General features: G+C 44.7%; 1 protein-coding gene across 1 annotated transcript in view; it reads right to left on the reverse strand.

Annotated features, from left to right (window-relative positions):
- The window catches only part of magi1b (membrane associated guanylate kinase, WW and PDZ domain containing 1b), a 266,028-nt gene that overhangs the window by 90,267 nt on the left and 156,964 nt on the right, over positions 1-18,797 (reverse strand). The window contains exons 3-5 of the mRNA XM_079510600.1: positions 18,152-18,271; positions 12,376-12,609; positions 827-1,049 (exon numbers count right to left, since the gene is read on the reverse strand). Of these exons, the coding sequence (XP_079366726.1) occupies positions 827-1,049; positions 12,376-12,609; positions 18,152-18,271 (577 nt within the window). The remainder of the gene's footprint in view (positions 1-826; positions 1,050-12,375; positions 12,610-18,151; positions 18,272-18,797) is intronic.

Raw genomic sequence — 18,797 nt, forward strand, 5'->3', positions numbered from 1 at the left:
GAGTGGAATTAGAGCAGTTCCAAAAAAAAATTTGCCGTGCACCCTCCGTTAGCTCCCGACCTAGCTGACGCATCCCCCACATGGAAATTAAACGTTTATCATATGTGACATATTCAAAATTGGCGCATAAGCTATATATAGAGACATATATTTTCTATGTCCATATGTTCATTGTGCATATATCCACCTATATGAACCTGAATATGGTATATTTCTGCATATACTTGCCATATATTGGCATAATATGTTCATATAACACCATAGCTGTTATTAGTATACTGTATACAAATATCTAACAGGCTAAATATCTAAACAGCCTAAATATCTAACAGCCTAACATTTTAAATGAAAGACACCGTAAATTACTTTAATTATTTTAGAAATAGTTCATCTTTACTCATGACATGAGACAACGCCTGTCGCAAGTTGATCATGACATTTTGTCCATGTGTGGTCCAGCCCTATGGAAACTATGGAATGCATGTTCTTAGAAAAATTCCTAGGCTTCATATGAGCATCAAAATGACATTTTAAATATGTTTTTATTAGCACGGCATGCATTTCAAAGGGCTGGACCACATCTGACATCATCAGCCTGTATATCTGCAGTTTTTGAGAAAGAAAAACATGGAAAAGCACATCCCACTGGAAGGAGATGGCATTGGAACGACTCGGGGTCCCCCAGGATGAAGTTACTATTGTTGCTCTGGAGAGAGAAGTCTAGAGGTCTCTGCTGGAGTTGTTGCCCCCGCGACCAAAACTACGGATAATCGGTTTGAAGATGGATGGATGGAAAAGGTTTGGAAAATGTTGAACAGTCACTCACTCTATGAAGTAGCCCTCTCCGCTCTCGGTGTAGGCCATCTCCCAGTTGTCCGGCAGAGGACCCAGGGGGTCCTCGGGGGGAGGATGGCTCAGGTGAGGGTGTGTCTGCTGTGTGCTCTCCGTGGTGGCAGATGGCGAGGGGGTGGTCCCGCTGTATGACGGGGCACTCTGGCGGATGGGGGCGAAGGGGTGCACCGAGTGCTGAAGCTCTTCACTAGAGTCTCCTGCAGGGAGGGGGAGATAGATCCATTGAATACGTCAGTGGTTTTCAACCCTTTTCATATCAATGTCCATTATTTATTCTGCATTTGAGCCACAGACCATCATTTGATGACATTTAGCCTCTCACACACAAGACTTTGAATATGTTGTTGTTAAGAGTTTGTCCACAATTCCATGACTGTATTGATGTTGGTACCATAGGAGAGATAACAGGCAAACATTGATCAAAATAACAATTCTTTTACATTCTCAGATTGTGTAGACTTCTTGTAAATTAAGTAATGCTGGTGTTTAACAATAATTTAACTCTTGAGCATAAAATGAAACCAGCTAAATGATGGAGTTGGTAACCAAATGGACCCTTGTTGGTCATACCCGTTTAGGTACCTGTTCTTTATTCATTCATTCATTCATTCATGCAATGTTCAGCCAATAGCAGCGCAGAATGGCACACCTTCCAGCCAACGACAACGGCTAAACTCAGCGCCAATGTCGGCGTCATATATGGTAATTTCGCCTTCACTATTAAAAGTACCTTCCAGCAAATCACAACTACACCTCCCTTTATGCTGTTGTCCTCAATTTTGCACACAGAAGAACTCTTCCTACTTCCAGGCTGCTTCCTATTTCCTTGTTACCGCTGATACTAATGAAGGCTCAAGTTCTTTCCTAAATGGCGTGTGCACTCATAGCCCATTGGTCCAGCCACTGAGAAGGGAACAATGTTCTTTCCTAAATGGCGTGTGCACTCATAGCCCATTGGTCCAGCCACTGAGAAGGGAACAATGTTCTTTCCTAAATGGCGTGTGCACTCATAGCCCATTGGTCCAGCCACTGAGAAGGGAACAATGTTCTTTCCTAAATGGCGTGTGCACTCATAGCCCATTGGTCCTAGCCTGGCGCGGCCAGACTCATAGCGAGGGTTCACTGATGTTTCCTCCCCGCATATGAGTCTGGACTCGGGCTCATTGACAGAGTGTATGCGGAAGCTGGAGAAATCAGAAAATGACCGGGGCCAATCGGGCCAATCAGTGACTGCGTTTCAACGGCTGTCCGTACAACAGTGAAAAGCAGCCTCTGATTGGTTCATGTGTATATGGTGACGTAACATTCATGCTGCAGGACTTTCAAAACAACAATGGCTGCCCTCAACGCAACAAGTTTAAAAGTTTACACAGAAACGATAAGAACAGCAGTTATTTCAGATATAGACTCTGACATATATCCGACATATCTCGCTCACGTATAAAGTAGAAACTATTAAACAGACCTTGTTGTTTTTAGCGTGGTTGCCGTGGTATGAGGAGCGGACCAGCGCACTGTGTGGTGACGTCAGATTTTTGTTACGCTGATTGGCTAGATGGATCTGTCTGTCAAGGCAACTACTAACGCCCACTTTTCAAGCTGCCTATGGCCGAAGTCCAGACTCATATGCGGGGAAGAATCTTCAGTGAATCCCCGCTATGAGGCTGGCCAAGCCAGGCTACATTGGTCCAGCCACTGAGAAGGGAACAATGTTCTTTCCTAAATGGCGTGTGCGCTCATAGCCCATTGGTCCAGCCACTGAGAAGGGAGCAATGTCGTTGTTGCGCAATGTCTGATGACGTCATCTGTCTGCCACTTGTGCTTCATCTTTCCCTCAGCTAGAGGGACCTTGGCTTGAAAAACGTTGAAGACTCCTGTGCTAAAATACAATGAGTGTGAAAGGACGGGCTACTTCCAGGTTGCACACTAAAGATGCACAGAGTTCAACATCCCTGAACAAAGATGTTCCATCATTGCATGGCATATCCAGCATTCACTATTACTGTACTGTACAGCAGGGGTTCTCAACCCGTGGGTCGCGACCCCTCGGGGGGTCGCCAAATTATTTTAGGGGGTCCTCAAATTATTTTCAAAAAAAAAAAAAGATTTTTTTTTAAATTTTATTTTCACGATTTTTCAAAAATAGCAGACCTACAAGCTCGTAGCGCGCCACTCGGTGGCGCGCTATGAGCTTGTAGATCTGCTATTTTTCAATAGCTAAATTATAACAATGCTTAAAACACCAAAAGGGGTTCCCGCCCAAAATGGTTTAAGGTTATTGTAGCAGTCAATTTATATTGGGGGTCGGGAGGGGGCGGGGCGGGGGTCCCGAGACATTGCCAAAGCATTTCCGGGGGTCCCCGGCCAAAAACGTTGAGAACCCCTGCTGTACAGTACGTTCCCAGCACGTTCCTCTTATATCGTTTTTTTTGGGGCAATCAAAGTAGGCCAGCTGTTGCTAACATCCTGAACTGCTTCCTACGCGTCGCTGTCGAGGCAGAAACCTTCTAACTTTTTGTGGGGTTTTTTTCCGTAAATGACTTGATCATAGTATAGCGCAGGGGTTCTCAACCCGTGGGTCGCGACCCCTCGGGGGGTCGCCAAATTATTTTAGGGGGTCCCCAAATTAAAAAAAAATATATATATATATATTTTTAAATTGTATTTTCACGATTTTTCAAAAATAGCAGACCTACAAGCTCGTAGCGCGCCACTCGGTGGCGCGCTATGAGCTTGTAGATCTGCTATTTTTCAATAGCTAAATTATAACAATGCTTAAAACACCAAAAGGGGTTCCCGCCCAAAATGGTTTAAGGTTATTGTAGCAGTCAATTTATATTGGGGGTCGGGAGGGGGCGGGGCGGGGCGGGGGTCCCGAGACATTGCCAAAGCATTTCCGGGGGTCCCCGGCCAAAAACGTTGAGAACCCCTGGTATAGCATCAAGACAAAAGCATCACAACACAAGGAGCAACGAGACACTTGTAGATCTGCTCCTTTTGCCCGGACAATAAGTGATGTTTCCACCAGACAGAGAGACGTAATGTACTGTAGGTTTGTGGACATAAGTGATGTTTCCACCAGCCAGAGAGACGTGATGTACTGTAGGTTTGTGGACATAAGTGATGTTTCCACCAGACAGAGAGACGTGATGTACTGTAGGTTTGTGGACAGAGTGACACACTGTTCCAAGCCAAGGCGTGCTGCTGACTGGGCACTTCACACCTTTGGATCCCCATCCTACCACCTAGCTTCCTGTGTAATCACTTTCATTGCCACCTTTGTCTGGCTCACACTCAAATACAAACATTCACACGTCCAACAATTAACAGCTTTAACACCAAGAGAAAACCACACACACACACACACACACACACACACACACACACACACACACACACACACACACACACACACACACACACACACACACACACACACACACACACACACACACACACACACACACACACACACACACACACACACACACACACACACACACACACACACACAGTAGAAAGAATACTCCAGTTTGAAGCCAGCCATCAACCTACTTTGAAAGCCAACTGACCTACTAACATAAAAAAGGACTAAGGAGCCTGTATCAAAGATGAAATACAGAAAACGGCGTAATCCAAATCATAACTACTGTAACACACTGTTATGTAGCAAAGACCCAACCATTGACCAGTTTACTGCCAAGGGATATTGGGGTGGAAACTGTAATCGAAAAATAGCAAAAGTAGCAGATCTACAAGCTTGTGGATCTGATACTTTTTTTTTTTTTTTTTTTTTTTTTCAATGTATATAGAACCACATTTTTCTTTTTTCAACATAACATAGGAAAACAACAAGAACCACAATACAGACATTACAATGCACAGACAAAAAACAAACAAACAAACAAACAAAAAAGACAAAACGAGTACACCACAGTCTTGACATGATTACATTACAGGTCACCAGAGTCTTTGTTATTCACTACCGTTCAATAAGGTACATTGAAGCACAGTCTAGAAGGGTCCACTGTATCCAAGACTGGTTCCCATACCTTTGTGAACCCTTCCACGTTATCACGGAGGAGATAAGTCAGTTTCTCCAGAGGAACCACAGTCATTACCTCCTTGTACCAATCATCCAGTGTAGGAACGTCTCTATGAATCCAAAGCTTGAGTATAGTCTTCCTCGCTATGTATAAGAGTATTCCAACCAATTTGGCGTTGTGTCTGGTCCTTGCACTGGATACCTTAGCTGCTAGTACACACTGGAGAGGTGACAAGTTCAAATTATATCCAAGCAAGGTGTCCAGCTCATTCTTCACCTCATTCCAAAACACCTGTATCTTTGTACATTTCCAAAGCATATGTGCATATGTACCAACTTCTGTGTCACATTTATTACAGTTAGGAGAGCTGAGACCAAGCTTGCTTCTCAGTAGAGGTGTATAATGGAGTCTGTGTAAAATTTTGAATTGTCTTTCTCTATCATTATCGCAACTCAAAATAGTAAGTGTATTTCCTATAATTGTTGTCCAAGTATTGTCTTCTATCTGACATTCCAAGTCAATCTGCCACTGCCTTCGAATATGATCAGTGGAGTGGTTTGAACTTATATCAAAACATTCATACAGATAGGAAATAAATCTTTCTGGTACAGGACGTGTAAGAATATTTTCTAAGAAGGATGTCCTAGGCTCAGGGGCTTGCATGTTCTTTGTTACATAATGACGGATTTGTAAAAATCTAAAGAAATGTGACTGTTGCAATGAATATTTATTCCTTAGATTCTCAAATGACTCCATTGTGCCTCTGTTATATAGTTTAGCAAGCTGGTCCAGTCCCCTATCATGCCAAACCCTGAATACTGGGTCCTGATATGAGGGAAGAAAATCTGGGTTCTTCCATATAGGAGCCAAAGGTGAAAAATGTTTTTTAAGTTTAAAATGGACTTTGATGTTATTCCAGGTGTTCAGCGTATTTAAGACAATGAAGTTCTGATCAACCTCCAATTTAGCTTTGTTATGATTCACAAAGGGGCAGACCTCAAGTGTCAACATACCACAGTTTTGAGATTCAATATCGATCCATGTGTTTGTTATGTCTGGGTTCACCCATTCATATATGTACCGCATTTGTGCTGCCCAGTAGTAAAAACGTAAGTTCGGAACCCCCAATCCACCCTCATCCTTGTGTCTTTGAAGCTTACTTATTTTCATTCTAGGCCTTTTACCCTGCCACAGAAATTGTGTAAATATCTTATCCAGATCAGAGAAAAAGCTGTTGGGGATTGAATTTGGCAACATCTGTAGAGGGTACAACAGCCTAGGCAGGATATTCATTTTGAGCACTTATCCTACCTAGCCATGACACAGGTAGAGTTCCCCACCTCTGTAAGTCCTCCTTAATGCGCAACGTGATTGGTCTAAGATTAAGCTTAAACAGTTTTCTGAGAGAGGGACAAATTCTTATTCCAAGATATGTTATACCCCTAGGTGACCAGTTAAAGGGAAATCCGTCAGGTGGAGCAGAGCCCGCTAGGGCCCCAATAGGCATGGCCTCAGTTTTTGTTAGGTTCACCTTAAAGCCTGTTACGTGCCACGTAGTGTAGTTTGTGGGTTGCTCTGTATTCCTCCCCTGTCTCTCCTTCCCTCCACTCTCTCATTCTCTGCAGGTTTGAAGTCCCCATCTGTCAATCAGCCTGTTACCTGACTCCTCCCTCATCCAATCACCACCACCTGCTGCCTATAAAAGGCTGAGTCCCACCTGGGCTCACTCTCTCAACCAGCACACCTCAGTTTTGTTTGTAGCCCTGTCACTGCTGCATCATTTGTCTCCTCTTGTGTCCCTGAGCAAATCTTATGTGTTTAGTGTAATGTTCTACTACTAATGTAAATTCTATGCTATATGCCCTGCCTTGGGACAGGTAAGACAGAGGCCTCTATACATAGGCACCACGTAGGTAGAACCTTGTTAAGCACACTAGGTAAGGGGTGTTTGCCACCACATGTATTTTGAACTACGTTTTGGTTAGAGTAGTTAGGTAGGCAGGCTTTTGTTTTACTAATTGTCTAGATAGTTAGTTAGTCTGTCTTTTGTTTCCCTAGCTGCTCCTTTTGTTATTTTGGCAACACTCGTGTCCCCTGGCAGTGGCTTAATTGTTTTGCTTTATTGTATGCTTCATGCATACACTTTTGACCACCTGTAAATATCTTATACCTCAACTAAAAAAGCACATCACCTTTGGTGATTCTAAACCTGTGTTGACTCTGTTTATTTGCAACTCCAATGCTTGACATCCCTTTTTCTTACATTGTTGTGAAACCCTAGCCTCTAGACATGTCATAAGACTATTTGGTCTAGGGGTTTCGTAACAAGTTGGGGGCTCGTCCGGGATCATTGAGCATTGGGGGGGGGGGCAAATAAGTTGACTTGTGTTGTCAGTTTGTTTTCCAAGTTTCAAGTTTTCAAATTTTCTTGCACTATGGCTTCAGGCTTTGATTTGGACCAGTTTGTGTTAAATCCTTCCCTGAAGGCTTTTGAATTGTTTCGCAAGGAAGATCTGATTTTGGTGGCCAAACATTTTGACATTACTGTCAAAACTGGGTCCCGTAAAGGGGAAATTAAGACAGTAGTGTTTGGTGGGTTAGTGGACAGGGGTGTCTTGGGTTCTCCGGAGGTGGGGATGGATGGTGCAGCCCCTCCTGAAACATTGGAGACGGGGGGGTCACCACCGGCCTCGCCGAAGGGGGGCCCCATGGCTTTCTCTCCGACCCTAACAGGGTCCCTGGATGGCGCTAAGCTAAAGTTGCGTTTGGCCCGCCTCGACAGAGAGCGGGAGGAGAAAAGGGAGAGGGAACTTGCAGAAGTTGCAGAAAGAGCTCAGAAAGCTGAGCATAAACAGCAGCTTGCAATCCGCAGGCTGGAATTGGAATTCCAGCTAGAGACAGCCATCAGGCTGCGTAAGTTGGAACTGGAGTCCTCTCCCCATACTGTGGCACCGTCCACCTCCTCTGCCTTCGTTCCGCCATCCACTGCGGTGGCCCCTGCCTCTACTACTGCCACTCACGGTACGCCAGCCTCGTCCACTACCTCCACCACACTATCTGGTAAATCAGACCTGTTTAAACACATAGAGCTGCCTCCCTTTCGGGAATCAGAAGTAGATGCTTTCTTTCATACCTTTGAACGCCTTGCGACTGTACTTAAGTGGCCAAAAGAGAACTGGTCCACCCTGCTGCAGTGTAAGTTAACTGGTAAAGCACAGCATGTACTTGCGTCCTTGCCTCTTGCTGATAGTCTTGACTACGATGTATGTAAAACTGCTGTACTCCGTGCCTACGAGCGTGTGCCCGAAGCCTACAGGCAAAAGTTTAGAAACAACAGGAAAGGTCCCACTGAGACTTTTGTTGAGTTTGCCAGGGAGAAGGGAGAAATGTTTGATAAATGGTGTGTTGCTAGCAAGGCCAGTGATTTTGCATCAGTGCGTGAGTTAATTCTGTTGGACGAGTTTAAGAAAGGTGTCCCAGAGCGCTGTGTCAGGTATCTGAATGAAAGGAAAGTTTCTTCACTCAGCGAGGGCGCAGTGCTTGCTGATGAGTATGTGCTAACCCATACGGACGTATTTGTGCCACCCTGTGATCAGAGTTCTGTGTCTGATGTGTGTCCAGTCGACAACACCTCACCTGGAGTCTCTAAAGACAAAAGGGAGTGCTATTACTGCCATAAAAAAGGCCATGTCATGGCTGACTGTTTGATATTGAAACGAAAACCTCAATTGGGCCCTGATCGTTCTCAGAGTTAGTTTTGGATTTGTGATGTTGCAGGTCAGCAGTCTAAGGAGCATTGGTTGCTCTTGTTGTGATCAGAACAGGGTGTCAATTCGGCCAATTGACTGTGTTTCAACCCTGCTTTCTTTTTTTTGTGTTGACTGCGTGCCTGTAGGGTGTTGAAATGGTTTTATTTTGGTTTGCTCAGTGTTTGGAGACTTTTTTTTGTTTTTTGGTTTGGTTAGAGAGCATATGATTTAACAAACTTTAGGGTAAGTTTGTTCTTTGTGGTGGGCGTGTTACGTGCCACGTAGTGTAGTTTGTGGGTTGCTCTGTATTCCTCCCCTGTCTCTCCTTCCCTCCACTCTCTCATTCTCTGCAGGTTTGAAGTCCCCATCTGTCAATCAGCCTGTTACCTGACTCCTCCCTCATCCAATCACCACCACCTGCTGCCTATAAAAGGCTGAGTCCCACCTGGGCTCACTCTCTCAACCAGCACACCTCAGTTTTGTTTGTAGCCCTGTCACTGCTGCATCATTTGTCTCCTCTTGTGTCCCTGAGCAAATCTTATGTGTTTAGTGTAATGTTCTACTACTAATGTAAATTCTATGCTATATGCCCTGCCTTGGGACAGGTAAGACAGAGGCCTCTATACATAGGCACCACGTAGGTAGAACCTTGTTAAGCACACTAGGTAAGGGGTGTTTGCCACCACATGTATTTTGAACTACGTTTTGGTTAGAGTAGTTAGGTAGGCAGGCTTTTGTTTTACTAATTGTCTAGATAGTTAGTTAGTCTGTCTTTTGTTTCCCTAGCTGCTCCTTTTGTTATTTTGGCAACACTCGTGTCCCCTGGCAGTGGCTTAATTGTTTTGCTTTATTGTATGCTTCATGCATACACTTTTGACCACCTGTAAATATCTTATACCTCAACTAAAAAAGCACATCACCTTTGGTGATTCTAAACCTGTGTTGACTCTGTTTATTTGCAACTCCAATGCTTGACATCCCTTTTTCTTACATTGTTGTGAAACCCTAGCCTCTAGACATGTCATAAGACTATTTGGTCTAGGGGTTTCGTAACAAAGCCTGATACATGTCCAAATTGCTGTAGACAATCGAGCAAACTTGGGATAGTGGTATCAATGTCAACCAGGTACAAAAGGACATCGTCTGCGTATAGCGAGATCTTATGCGTTTTGCCATCAACATTAAAGCCTATAATCGATGGTGTTGACCTTATGAGCTCTGCCAAGGGCTCGATGGCGAGTGGATCTGATACTTTTGATGCTTTTGTGTAACGCTGTATTATGATGAAGATTACAAAGAAAACCCCCACAAAGGTTAGAATATGGAGATAAGAGGTTCCTGCCCGGCAACAGCAGCAATGTGTTGCTGCTATCAATACATTGCAAATGTATCACAATCACATACCAGTCCACGACATTACATAACAAAATGATGTTATCTATCAGGGCTACTGACTGCCAACGACATCATAAAACAAGAAATAATGTATAATATATATTATTATGGATGGAGGCCGTGTTCATATCCACCAGCGTCCACCTATTGCAGCCAGGTGGCACTGTTTGACCCTCTCTCACACACATGCATGCATGCAGACAGACTGAGGCGGGCGCCGGGCAGATGTGCAGAACAAACCCAGAGACCACTCTACTCACCGCACAAAGAACCACTTGTATCCCGCTGCTTCTGTAGAGTGCAGACCCTTCCTTTCAACACAGCAACAGTGCTCTCTCCCCCCCTTCCCTTTTTCCCGCACCTTGTCATTCGCTCGCACGCGGCTTACTACAGGCCTCTGAAACGATAAGACAATTCCGTCCCACCTAGGCTAGCCTCCGTTGTTGTTCCCTCTTGCACCGTCTGTCTGTCTGCCGTTCCTCTTCAAACTCCAGACCTCTCCTTCTCTCCCTTTGTCACCCCTGACCGACCGGCCCCTCCCTCTTCCCTTCCTTCTACTACCTCTCTTCCTCTGGTCTTCTCCTTCCACCTCCTCCTCCTCCTCCTCCTCCTCCCCCCACTCTAATCTGTCCCCGTCCAGATGTTGTTGTCTGGGGGGACTCCTCAGGATTTTGGATGGTTGAAACGGATACAAGAAGAGTGGGCACTAAGGAAAGAGTGCACCTCCACCATGTCAAATTGGATGGTTGGATTGGATGGTTGAAACGGATACAAGAAGAGTGGGCACTAAGGAAAGAGTGCACCTCCACCATGTCAAATTGGATGGTTGGATTGGATGGTTGAAACGGATACAAGAAGAGTGGGCACTAAGGAAAGAGTGCACCTCCACCATGTCAAATTGGCTATGTTGTTTAAAATGTATATGTTTATTTGAAAAATGGTCTTAACCCATTAAAGGCCGGGAAAGCACCCGCATCATATCATCACAAATAGCAGATACAAGCTCACGGCGCGTCACTTCATGACACTATAAGCTTGTAGATCTGCTAATTTAGAAAAATCTTGAAAATGTGTCTCCCGCGTGGAAAGCCAATTAACCATGATAAGCCAAAGGGAATTCCGTATACGGGTAGCTCGGGGGAGATATTCACGGCACAAGGCTGAGGTTGTGAGCCACTTACCGCACACACACACTTTTTACCCATTAAGATCTCGAACGTATCTGTGTCACCTTAGCTTTTAACCACTTTTAACCATTATTTAATACTTTAGCTATTGAAAAATAGCAAATAGAGCTTGTACATCTGCTATTTTTGAAAAAAATCGTGCAAATGTGTGCAAATCTTTGAATAGATATTCTTTCACGGCAAACGTTTTAACTCATATCTTTGCTTCTGGAACATATTTTCAGATGGGGATCTGGAATAAAATATTTTGAGCTGGGGATTAAGCTACCCGGGACCATAGTCATTTGGGTCTGAATGTCCCGCACTATTGGGGAATAACTCGTCTATTTATTATTAATTTTCTTCCGACCGGCGCTGGTGGTCTCTCTAGCACCGCTCCCATTTTGTTGCACAGTCGTCTTTGTGTATTGGCTGCCGCTGCATGTTTATTGCCTCTCGCTGCAATGACCATTCTGGCTATATAATATAGCCTATATACCCTACGAGCAGTAACTGCAGTTGCTCCCTCGACTCAACTCTCCATCTCGAATATTGTCCCCGCACTTTTTACATCCCGACGACGCCACTGCCTGACAGTTGTACAAAGACGGCGGCTGTGGCTCAGGAGGTATAGAGCAGGTCGTCCAATGATCCCTGGGTCGACGGTTCGAATCCCGGCTCCTCCTGGGCGGCAGTGGCTCAGGGGTAGAGTGGCTGGATGGTAACCACAAGGTTGCCAGTTCGAACCCGGGCTCCCCCAGAGTTAGTGTCGAAGTGTCCTTGAGCAAGACACTGAATCCTTAATTGCTCCTGATGTGCAGGTTGTGCCTTGCATGGTTTCCTGCCGCCATCGGTGTATGAATGTGTATGTGAATGGGTGAGTGTAATGCACAATCTATGTAAAGCACCTTGGATAAAGGCGCTATATAAATGCACCATTTACATGTCGAAGTGTCCTTGGGCAAGACACTGAACCCTACATTGCCTCCAATGAGTTGGTCGGTGTGAGCTCGCCACCATTGGTGTGTGAATGTGGGAAGTGAGGACTCTGGCGGCGACAGTTCGCCGCTTCACCTCCCAATGTATGAATGAATGAACCATTGTAAAGCGCTTTGAGAATTTGGAAAAGCGCTATAAAAAATGCAATTAATTATTACTAGACGTTACCTGTAAAGCTACTGTTCATGTCTAGGAGGTCCTCTTCCTCCTCCGTGGGCTCTCCTCCGGGTCCTATCCCAGCATTGTGCATCTCATTGTAGGACTTGCTGCGTCGGGGCGTGGTCTGCTGCGTGGACAGGCTGTCGTTGAGCCTGTCTGCCAGTGGGGCATCACCGCCGCTACCAGAGATCACTGGGCCAGCGGGGGGCTGCTCCGGAGGCTTGGGGGTCCCATAATAGTTACCTAGGACGACAACGACAACAACAGGAGGTTAAAAAAGCCTGATTCATAGTTTCATACATAACAGCAGTGGTTCCCAAACCTCAAGGACCCCCAAATTGACACCAATTAGCCCGTGGAACCCCATTTGAAAAGTTATGCCAGGGACCCCCCATAAGAGAAGATCTTTACGGCTCTAGCAGTGACTTTCAACCCATTTAATTTCAAGGACCCCCAGTTTGACATAAATGAGTCTACGGACCCCCATTTAATGGCATTTCTATCTCAGGGACCCCCGATTTACATTAATATTAAATTAACTCAGATATCCATTTGGTTCCATTTGTACACTATCTGAGTTACAGACCCATAAGGGTCCATTTGGTTCCAAACTATCATTTAGCTGGGGACCCCCTGGAACTCTCCCCAGACCCCACTTTGGGAACCACTGGTATACAGTACTTCACTACTCACTATGCACAAGACGTCAGCTCTGTTCTGTCTGACCATGGGTGCACAGGTCTGTTCTGTCTGACCATGGGTGCACAGGTCTGTTCTGTCTGACCATGGGTGCACAGGTCTGTTCTGTCTGACCATGGGTGCACAGGTCTGTTCTGTCTGACCATGGGTGCACAGGTCTGTTCTGTCTGACCATGGGTGCACAGGTCTGTTCTGTCTGACCATGGGTGCACAGGTCTGTTCTGTCTGACCATGGGTGCACAGGTCTGTTCTGTCTGACCATGGGTGCACAGGTCGCTTCACGTGACGCGACACCACGGCATAGTGCCAGGAGTTTTGGGCAGGATCACGCACATGCACGGATGTGCACGCACATGAACGCTAGAATTTTTTAACATGGCCAATTTTACATGGTGGAGGTGCACTCTTGCATAATATGTTAAATCACCTTTACGCCCCCTGTGTCTGACTGAAATTCAACATAACTACGATTGTTCCGATCTTTTTGTGGGCCAACGGTGACTTCAGTGACCAAACCAAACAGTGGTACAAAACTCTCACGTCATCATAATCCGTTAAGATCATGAAAGACACGCACGCGCGCGCGCACGCACGCACGCGCGCACGCACGCACGCACACGCACGCACGCACGCACGCACGCGCGCGCGCACGCGCACACGCACGCGCGCGCGCGCGCACGCACGCACGCACGCACACACACACACACACACACACACACACACACACACACACACACACACACACACACACACACACACACACACACACACACACACACACACACACACACACACACACACACACACACACACACACACACACACACACACACACACACACACACACACACACACACACACACACACACACACACACACACACACACACACACACACACACACACACACACACACACACTGAAATTCAACATAACTACGATTGTTCCGATCTTTTTGTGGGCCAACGGTGACTTCAGTGACCAAACCAAACAGTGGTACACAACTCTCACATCATGTGTCATGTCATCATAATCCGTTAAGATCATGAAAGACGCGCGCGCAAACGCACACAAAGCGACAAATATAGAAAAGTAAAATACGCTACATAACTTCCTTCACATGTATCATGACATCTATAATCACATTACATTATGCAGAAGCCTGTTGCTGCACCTACACTCCTCAAAATGATTTGATGACCCGTTTAGACTGTAGGTTTTGGTTATTATGCAGGCAGCTGTCACACACACACATCACCGCGGGGCGCGGGCCAGGGGTCTCACACCCTACCAAGAGTACAACCTTAGTGGTGTTCACTCTGTTGAGTCACTTCAGAGGGTTCCCTGCTGACGCTGTGTGTGTAGTACTGTGTACCCTCCAAGCTCCAACTGTGACACTTCTCACTGTGCTTGAGTGATCTGTTCTAGTCGGTGGCTTTACATAAGCCTCATTCACACCATGCACTGTGACACCGAGCCAGTGTTGACAAGGCAACTTTCTGCTTTTTCCCCAGAGTTGCGGGAAAGATATTTTTTCACAGCAGGATTATATGGCCACATGATTGGGCGTGTTATGGCTAGTTTTGCGAGGTGAGGTTTGGCTTATTTCTCTCGCAAGAGTTGGCAACCCCGCATGGACGTTTTACAGACTTTAACTTTGAATGTCTTCTAAATCCTAACGAAAAACGAAAAACGTGTGTTGCTATTATGAGTACTGCTCAAAACGTTTTCATATCAAGGAGCCCCACAATTGTGAGTGTGTGTGTCAACGCCAATGTCCGGCCCAGTAGGACCTGCCATGCGACCTTGAGTTAAGAGATATTTTCGGATCGGCATATAGCAATTTCATCCAATCAGGATAGAGAACTCACACAGGATACAGGAAAAACAAGTGGGGTTGGAAGTGATGACACAAAGAAATGAGCAGCCATTTTTGAAACACTGGAATAAAATCTAAGCTGATTAAATGGGTACTCTTTCCTGATTGGCTGATGATTTGCAACGCACCTGAAAATGCATTTTCTGTTTATCGAAGAGGTGGAGAGACGGGGAGGCCGGTGTGACTGTCTAAAACAAACACTGTATAGCGATGATTACTATCACAATTTAGTGCTTTAACCTTTTAACACACAGCATTTCATTTGAACCAGCATAATGTCCGATTAAACCTAAAACAGCTCCATGTGTGTGAATGGACACGGTGATTACATTGAGCAGGTTTGCGTGTTGATGACGCTTCTATTGTAGAGATGAGACTCTCCTCCTCCCTCAACAGTCCCAGAGGGTTGTTTGGAGAGAGAGATATAAGATCACAGAAAAAACAGTTGATTCGTTCAGCTTTTTATTTATTGGCACGCGAGTTGGAAATATTCACCCAATCGTAATTCTGCGCTCAACAAGGGAAACATTGTAAAAACAATGCCTCTGTACTGCCGTAGTAATGTAGCCACTACAACAACATGACGTTCCCTGCACACTGATTGATTGATTGATTGATTGATTGAATACTTCATTAAGATGCTCATTAACAGTACAGTCAAGGTTTATGATACCCATGGGGTGATGGGGTCTTGTTTCCATTGTGGTCCTTTGAGACCAATGTTATTTTCCAGCTCAGGAGGCAGCTCGTTTTAATAAAACAGTAGGTTGTAGCCGTTAGTCGGTAGTACATTAGGGCATACTACGGTACGACATACTACGGTACTAGGAATTGATGTGTCGTGCATGTGTGTTTGGCATGGGTGCATCAATGGGAGCACGCACTGTTCTGTGGAAGGAAATGCATAAACCCATTTTGACCTGAGATCAGATTCTAAAAATGTCTTCTACATCCTGACAGTTTTCTGAAAAAGCTGTTTCTATGTCAGTCGTTCTTTGATTTTTCAAAAAATAGCAGACCTACAAGCTCGTAGCGCGCCACTCTGTGGCGCGCTATGAGCTTGTAGATCTGCTATTTTTCAATAGCTAAAGCATAACATAATGCTAACACCAAAAGGGGTTCCCGCCCAAAATGGGTTAAAAAAAGATCACATTTGGTTCTCTAATGTGTGTATCTATCCAGACACTACACCTTATCATGCCTACCTTTATATGTGAATTGGATCTAAAAAACAGACATTCTTATGTTATGTTATGTTGATTAGAATACTTCTGTACATTGCGAGATGAGAGTATCTGTAAGCTATGGATTGATTGAAGATCCACCCCCTCAATAGCAGACTGGTATGAAACCGTGTTAGGATACTTCCCTTAGAGAAACGTACATACATGATGATTGCAAAGGCTTCTTGGACGTCTTTGGTATTAACGCACGGGCAGAGCCCAAGACGTCTGTGCACGTCTTTGAAAAAAATATATATATATATATATATTTTTATTGTTTGTTTTTTTTATTAAAAAAAATCTAAAAAATCTAAACAATGATTATTATTTTTTTAATACGTGGTGCCAAAGTTTGTGTTTTCGCCATTGAGAATGCATTTGGCGTTTAAATTAAATAACTCAGAAACTATAAAACATTTAAAAGTAAAAAGTTCCAGCATGTGTCTCCACAGTCAGCTGAATTATAAAAAATGTGAATGGATTTTCTAGGTGAAAGTGATTTTTGGGCAGTTTGCGTGGGCTCTCAATGTGTTAAGATGAGGCAACCACTCATAAAGGTAGTGGACGCTTACAGGTTGAGTACTCTTTATGTTATGTTTTCTTTTCTTTTTTTCTTTCTTTTTTTGTGTGTTTTAATTTTGTAGTTTAGTTTTTATTTGGATTTCAGTATTGTTAAGGGTGGTTCTGAATGTTAAACGTCACAAAAAATGAGGTTCTGTGTGTGCAGAATTGATTTAGAATTTTCGATACATGATCCTATGCACCGTGGCTTGAACCAAATACATTGAATAAAAAGTGTTTTATGCAGCCTCCACGATGGCTCCGAGCTGATGTCCCGCTTCGTAGGCTGCCGGCAGAGTGTGACACCGGGGAATGGAGGCCAATATTGTTGATTTTTACCTTTTTCCGCACATCGTATCCAAAAAGTAAACGTAGTGTAGTCCTCCCCGCTATAGCGCTTTCCTTTGGCCTGCTTCGCTCTGGTTCTATCAGTTCGTTGTGATGTGTATGTGATTGTACGGCCGGAAAGAAGCTTCTTCTGCAGTCTATTGAACTCTCTGACCCTCTCTACTCTGATGGTACCGTCTTTGAGCATTCACGAGGACCAATTATATGAAGATAGATTGAAAATGAGTGCTCCTTAAGCAGGCTAGACATTGTGGTCGATTTAAAAACCATTCAATTCTAGTTGGTCTTTACAACTAAAAGGTTCCCATCTCTGTACATTACATTTTCCTTCATGAATTACAATGTGTTCGACCGTGGTGTTCCATTTGATATTAATATAGTTCTATGTTCGTTTTTTTCCGTTACATCAGTGGTTTTCAACCAGTGGTCCTTGAGGGGGTTCCTGGTGGTCCTCAGCTAAATGGAGAGTTGGTAACCAAATGGACCCTTATAGGGCTTTAACCCATTTTGGGCGGGAACCCCTTTTGGTGTTTTAAACATTGTTATAATTTAGCTATTGAAAAATAGCAGATCTACAAGCTCATAGCGCGCCACCGAGTGGCGCGCTACGAGCTTGTAGGTCTGCTATTTTTGAAAAATCGTGAAAATATTTATTTCAGAAAACTGGAGGATTTAGAAGAATTTATTTAAATTTTGAGGTCAGGCCTGAATGGGTTAACTCTTGACGGTGTGTACAATGAACAAATTTTTGTTAAACATCATCATGATTAATTTACAAGAAGTCTACACAATTAGAGAATGTAGAAGAAATGTTATTTGTTATCCTTCCTAATGGTACCAACTACCAACATCAAGACAACATGGAATTAGGAACATGTAACAAAATTAAATATTCTTTAGTTTTGGGTCTGAGAGGCTAAATCTCATCAAATGGTGGTTCCGTGGCTCAAATGCTGAATAAATAATGGCCCTTGATATGAAAAAGGTTGAAAACCACTGCCCTACATGGTCATATGCGGTAGAAAAACAACAACAACAACAACAGAATGAATGATGTGTCTCAGTAGAATGTTTACCTTCATATGTTCCTATCTCCAGAAGGGTTCCCTTCCTCTCCAACTCCAGGAAGTCCTCCACTGACAGGAAGTTGTAGTCGACCCCAGGGAGCTCTCCTTCACGAGGTGGGCGGGTTGTACCTGTAAACCCAAGAACCATGGCGGACAGTTAGAGAGAGCCGAGACTGAATGACTGACGATGGGACAAGTTTAGTTCTAATCCGTAATTCAACCAAGCCAGTTTACTGTATGAGGGACGATTCTGAGCGGGGGGCCACAACATCGAAACCAGGTCTTCGAATTTGACAATCCTTGCTGATTTGAGATTCCTGGCTCTAAGGCCAGGAAAACTGGTTCCAGAGCCGCATCAAGGCGCTGCTGGTATAGAAGTGAGAAAAGCTTGAGAAGCCAGAAGCAACACTTGTACCAATGCCATGTGAAGGAGGATTTGCTGTGATCTCAGAGGGGAAACTAGACAGCCCAGGCTGCACTGACCCAGGCTGGCTCTAGCCTGGAAACTAGGCAGCCCAGGCTGGCTCTAGCCTGGAAACTAGACAGCCCAGGCTGCACTGACCCAGGCTGGCTCTACCCTGGAAACTAGACAGCCCAGGCTGCACTGACCCAGGCTGGCTCTAGCCTGGAAACTAGACAGCCCAGGCTGCACTGA

The sequence above is a fragment of the Electrona antarctica genome (genome assembly GCF_951216825.1).
Source record: "Electrona antarctica genome assembly, chromosome: 9".
Taxonomy (NCBI): domain Eukaryota; kingdom Metazoa; phylum Chordata; class Actinopteri; order Myctophiformes; family Myctophidae; genus Electrona; species Electrona antarctica.